The sequence below is a fragment of the Biomphalaria glabrata genome, chromosome 8 (genome assembly GCF_947242115.1).
Source record: "Biomphalaria glabrata chromosome 8, xgBioGlab47.1, whole genome shotgun sequence".
NCBI lineage: Eukaryota > Metazoa > Mollusca > Gastropoda > Planorbidae > Biomphalaria > Biomphalaria glabrata.
In genome coordinates, this window is record NC_074718.1 from 25926522 (window position 1) to 25932880 (window position 6359).

A 6359-nucleotide genomic window follows, 5' to 3' on the forward strand; every position below is an offset into this window, starting at 1 on the left:
AAAAAACACTACGTCACACGGCTTAGTTAGACTAAAATATATTTTCATTAATACAAGCAATTTTTTCGAGGGTTAATAGACATTGGTGCACCGAGTGCGTTCTTTTAACATTACATTTAAAGAGTCCATTCATATGACGTCAAAAAAAAAAAATTCCATTACCTCACAATAGGCTAGTACTGGTACCATAAAAAAAAATGTCTTTATTTACACGAGATATTTAACGAGGGTTCATAGACATTGGTGCACTGAGTTCTAATAGATATTATTTAAAAAGGATCAAAGCCACATTGTTTTTGCGTTTTGTCTGTCAGTTGGTCTGTCCGTTATCTTGATATAAAAAAAACAACTAAAAGTTATTAAAAATTGATTAACCTTTATTTTACGTTTCAAAACATCGCAATTATTTTTAGGTATGAACACAATTGAAAAGTTTATATAATAGATTGTTCCGGATGTTTGTATAAATAGTAAAAGAAAAAGAGAATTTCAGATAAATGTAATACCGTTAATTAAATTTTTTGGATGGTCTCGTATAAAAATTAGATGTACTACAGCCACGTGGAGAGATTTTCATACCTTACTTTGGTGTTTGGATTCTGTTTTCCTTAAAAATCGGAACATAATATTAACGATAATTAGATTTTTTAATGTTTTAGGTAGAAAGTTAAATGTACTGTAAGAGAGTAGTGAGTTAAAATATTTTTCATAAAAATCCGTAAAAACATTATTTCGTAAATGAGAAGATTATTTGTTTATTAATTAGAAGAGGGAGTTCAAACAATTATTTGGCGTTAGTAGATTTTTAAATAAATTCGGAAATTTCTGGCGACGATTTGTAAGAAACAAAATCCGGAACTTTCTTTATCGATTACAAAACTTCTATGTTATGTTTTACAAGAAAATTAAATGTCTAAAAAGTAATTTTCAGTAATCAATTCTAGTAAATTACTTTTTTTAAAAGCCTTATGCGATTTCAAACAATCATTAGGCATAATTCATGTTTTATAAAACAATATCCGGAACATTTTTACACTTAATGAAATATAAGTCAGTATAGAGATTATGATTTAGCATTAATATGCTATTTACATAAAAAACGGAACAACATATTATTGATAATGTGTTTTTGCAACGTTTAAGCATTGAAATTGAATGTAATATAAGTTAGAAGAGCAAACAAACATTTGTTGGCGTTGATTAGTTTTGCACAAAAAAATCCGGAACAATCAATTTTAGATACTTAAAACTATTGAGATGTATGGGAGGAACATTAAAGGGTAAATCAGATTTTCAATAGCTTTTAGAGTTCTAGTTTTTTAAATCTAATCGTGACGGACAGACCGACCAACAGACAAAACGCACAAAAATAAGCTTCTTTTATTCGGATGGGGGCACTAAACAAAAAATAAATAAAATCTGATTTTTTTAAAAAGTTTAAGGAATTGGTTTAGCACCTGATCATGTTGCGACGTTACGCTACTGCACGAAAATCGCTGCATAAAAAGTCCATTAAAAAAAATGTGCGTGATATTTACATAGAAAGTGCATTATTAGCCTTTATAAACAAACAGAAATGTTTTCTTTTAATTTTAGCAGCTAGTTGACCAGAAAAAACGTCTTTAACTATTATTTGTATTTGTTGTAAACATTTCCTGTACATTTTAAAAATATATTTGACTTAGTGATACTGAAAATACACAAAAATTGTCCATCTTTGTTAGCATATTGTAACATTGCCTCCCTTACATTTACGTAATTGTTTTAGAATTGGTGTATTTTTATGAAAAAATCGCTTGCATAATTAATTTTATAAATTAAACGGTTTGCTTTTAGAAAACCAAAAGTAGCCGTTGCACCTAAACTTTTCAAGCCGGATTTAATGATGAAATAATATTTTTCATATCTTTTCTAGTTTTCGAGATCTGAGTGTGACAGACGGACAGACGGACAGACGGACAGACGGACAGACGGACATTTTGCACAAACCTAATAGCGGCTTTTTCCCCTTACGGGGGCCGCTAAAAAGTCAATAGATCACCAAGATTTCTTCAGATTTTTTGTTGTCATTTAATAATGTTATTGTTGATCCAATCCTTTGTCTATGAATTGTTTTAAATAGTATCTCCTTATGACCTAACTAATGTCAATAAGTATAAGTTTAAAGAAAATGTAGTAGCACTTTTAAACAAACCTTAGCAAAGACTCTATAATCTAAATAGAACATGATCGCTCACCCAAAGAAAGTTTATGCTTTTTATGTTTCATTTATTATAATTATTTTTATTATCGAAGTCTTCTTCATTATCCGTGGTATTATACCTCTATTACTATTTGTAATTATGATCCTGTAACATAGTATATAGCTTTTATAATACCAACTACAAAATTATAATATGAAAACTGAGGACCAAAATTGATAAAAAATATAATAAGGCTTGTCTTCGAGTCCCAAGATTATTGAGGAGTATTTCCCTATTAAATATATACAGATATTCATATTTCAATACAATTGTAAGTTGAAAGAAAAAGCTTAAGAAAACATTTTGTGGGATAGGCTTTTGCTAATAATGCATTACAATATTATAATACTGAAAAAAAGTTTGAGAATTTTTAAAAGTGGAAACAACACAAAGACGTGGCCCTAGTATAAAGATGTGAATAGTAAAGTGTAACCAATAGATGTTTCCGGTATTGAACTATCTATACACATTTCACTATGACATTATTCACAGGGGGACTACCTCCTGGAGCTTCGTATCAATGAAGAGGACGGCCCCGAGCTGGGGTGCCTGCGCGTCAACTTCTCCATGAAAAGGCGTCACAAAGGGTGGCTGTTTAAAATCTGACGCCAGGAGCAAGTGGACGCCCAGAAGCAGCACGCTTCGACGCCTCCACTCCACGAGGGTAGACCGAAAAACAGGCAGCCCAGAAACCAAACGCACACCTCGAAGAGCAAGGACAAGAAAAGCTCGCCCAGGCCACGGGCGAACAGCGTCAGGACGCCAGGGGAGTCGGACAAAAAGAAAGGCGGTAGGGAGCAGCCCTGCTCCAGCAAGCAGCGGTGTAAAGAAAAACTTTTCCACAATGAGAAACTGTCCGATGCATTAACGCATCAGTTGTTAAATGTCACGGTCAGTGATCAAAAGAATGCGATCAACCATAAAAAAGGAAAGAAGAGGAAAAAAGACAGGACGGTACTTTTATAGTACACACACACACACACGCATACACATACACACTAACAGTCTTAATAATTCCAATTGGTCTGAAAATATTGTGTACAATAAATTATTCTGTACATATAGTACATAGGTTTCATTGTTTTACAGTTGTACAATATCAAAAAAAACAAAACATAACGAAGCAGGGGCGTAGCTGACTTTTAAACCTATTTCTACCGAACCATAATACTAGCGATTTCTGCCTCTTGGCCTGAAATAGATGTAAGTAATATTGAAAAAGTCGTTTTGGCATAAAGTTTGGCGGGGAGAGAATCAGGTTTCTCTGCTCTTTTGTCCAGCTACACCTCTGTTCTCTTGTCCAGCTACATCTCTGCTCTCTTGTCCAGCTACATCTCTGTTCTCCTGTCCAGCTACTCCTCTGCAAACTAATTTTAAGTATTATGTACGATAATGTCGGTGTATATTTGTTTCCTTGTGTGTGTACAGTTTTACAGTATTACATTTAATAGAACATGCTTTTTGATTATATACCCTACAATAGCAAGGGTGATTGAAAGATTGAGTACTGTTTATCTGTCGATCTGTAGGTTTGATTCTAGGGTTGAAATAATAATGGTCACGTTGATTTAAGAAGGTGCTATGCAGCGGTGTGAAAAGGGAGGGTTCGTGGGGGTGCTAACCTTATTGGGTAACACCAATGAAAGGGAAACCTAGTGTTCAAAAAGTATACCATAGTGCTTCAGTCAATGAATTTATGCACAGAGCTCGTAACAAAAACAAAACAAACCCTGATGGGTTTTATTGGGAAAGTAATGTTCAGATGGGTGGTAGCACCAGATCGGTCATGTCGTGACCTGGTCTGAATCACTCTGAACAGTCGACGTAGGCAGACTTAAGCATCTAGAAGTAGAACAGAATGTCGTGTTGAATGATTTCACTTCATTCTTAGTTCCTGTTGATTGTAATCTAGATGATATTGTGTTTGCAAAAGGGACTGTATAAGTTATATCAACAAAATAAATGTAGCACTTGTTTGTATTCATACATAATGAATGAGGTGGAATATTCTTGACTACATCTATTTTGTCATATTAAGTATCTTACTTTTGAGTAATGAAGTGTTATCTTTTACCGCATTTCACATTAACCTTGGTCTATCACTTACCCTTCTCTTGATAGTCAGTAATGCATGTTATATACTGCTTTCTTTTATAGATGCAATAGTATTTTACCTTGTACATGAACAATGTATATTGTATATGTACCATGTTCTACTAAGATTTAACTCATTGTAATTAATATGAGGTTTGTAAAAGTAATAGAAATTTTTAAATTGTATCTATTTTTAGTTATTTGTTTCCTTTTAAGAGATAAATCTACAAGAGACAATTCAGAAAGCTTCGTGTGGAAAATCAGATAAATAGAGGGAAGTAAGTTCGTTGGTCAAACATTGTTTGTAATCACATGAATGCTCCCCCTTTAATTACAAACTAAAATTTTTAACATTAACTATCTAATAAAAATGTATACAAATATAGAATTTAGATATTACATTTTTTTTCAACACCAACTTAATTTTCTTTATAACCTTATTTATTAGATAAGCTTTGAAACTTAAATAATTAACATATAATCTCAGCAAATTTGAGAATTTTATTGTTCAACATTGGGACTAGACATTATTGACTAATTTCTATAATTGCCAAGACAAGACTTATTAAAAGTACTATTGTTGATGTACTATGTCAACCAGTTCCAAGAATAAGGATGAGGTCAATACTCCAATATTCATCCGATATCTGATGCAGACGAAGCCGTTGTCCGTCTTCTGCACCTGTCTACTACAAGGACTATTTTTTGGACTTCAAATGTGTGTTTGACCTTCGTAAGAGACAAATTAATACATTAAAGAAGATTGATGCAAGCCATTTATATCAATTTAAGAAAAATGCTTATCAAATGATGCTATTTGCATTTGGTAAAAAAAAATAAAGTAAAACAAAAACAATTTTTTTTAAAGCAAATGTTTTTTAATAGGGGGTATTTAAATACATTTGCCTAGATTATACTTGTAGTTAAGGACTATAAATTATTTTTCAAGGTACGTACGGTGAAAGTCTGCTTGCTTTAAAAATTGCAGTATTTAGGCTACATTTATCAGGGTATACGGCTAGTTGCTGTAGGGTATTAGCTTTTGTTTTGGGTAATAATCTAGAACCAAATTGTTATGTTTAGAGTAGAGATTAGAGCGAGAGAAAGATTGATGGAAGCAGACCATTTCATCCTTGTAATAAATAAACCAGGTTTTTCCCTAAATAACGTTTTGGTGAATTATTTATGGTTATTACCCGAACTGCTGTAGGGACTTGCTATTGACTATCGATCAAACCATTAACCTAACAATTATTATTGATTATTGATACTATTATTGTGTAAATGTTACTTTTGTAATATAATAATATCTATTGTGCTGCTGGTAGATAAACGTATGTGTATATATATACAAACATTATGTCTAACTCGCATAAAGTAACATTAAACAAAATTGTTTGGGTTTTCATTACTAAAAAAAGAAACTCTGTAAGTATATGTACATATTTATGTGTATATTTGTATGTGTATATACATTTTGTTTTACAAATAATATTATTGTAGCTGTAGTTATTAATTTATGCTGTAATAAATAGTCTTACCATATAAATACAATTTTGTTTCTTCTACATGCTTGAGTGTATATACATTATACAAACATTACATACATACATTGCATCCATACACTGCTTACATATATTGCATACATACATTACATCATTTTACATTCCATATATACATTACATACATTTCATCACATTACATTCATACATTATATACATTTCATTTATTACATTATATGTAGAAATTACATTACATACATACAGACACGCATACATATTTAGTTCGTCCATCAGTGGTTCATTGATGAATACTTGTGTTATCCAGGAGGCGGAAGGCTTTGAACTTGGGTTATGTGCATCTTCATGTAGCTGGTGAGACCTATGTTCGGCTGCACACTGGACAGGTTATTTCAGCTGGAGCTGGTGTCATTGGCCTTGCTTTTTTTCTCTGACGCTTTTCTTGTGTGCCAGTTTTCAAAGCGAGACGCCAAGATGCTCTGTTATGTGCTTCTGTCTCCCA

General features: G+C 32.3%; 1 protein-coding gene across 2 annotated transcripts in view; it reads left to right on the top strand.

Annotated features, from left to right (window-relative positions):
- The window catches only part of LOC106067565 (ganglioside GM2 activator-like), a 16527-nt gene extending 10747 nt beyond the window's left edge, over positions 1 to 5780 (top strand). For both annotated transcript variants that reach the window (XM_013226756.2, XM_056037150.1), the window contains exon 5: positions 2736 to 5780. In XM_013226756.2, the coding sequence (XP_013082210.2) occupies positions 2736 to 2849 (114 nt within the window). In that variant the 3' untranslated portion in view covers positions 2850 to 5780. The remainder of the gene's footprint in view (positions 1 to 2735) is intronic.
- Positions 5781 to 6359: the final 579 nt, after the last annotated feature.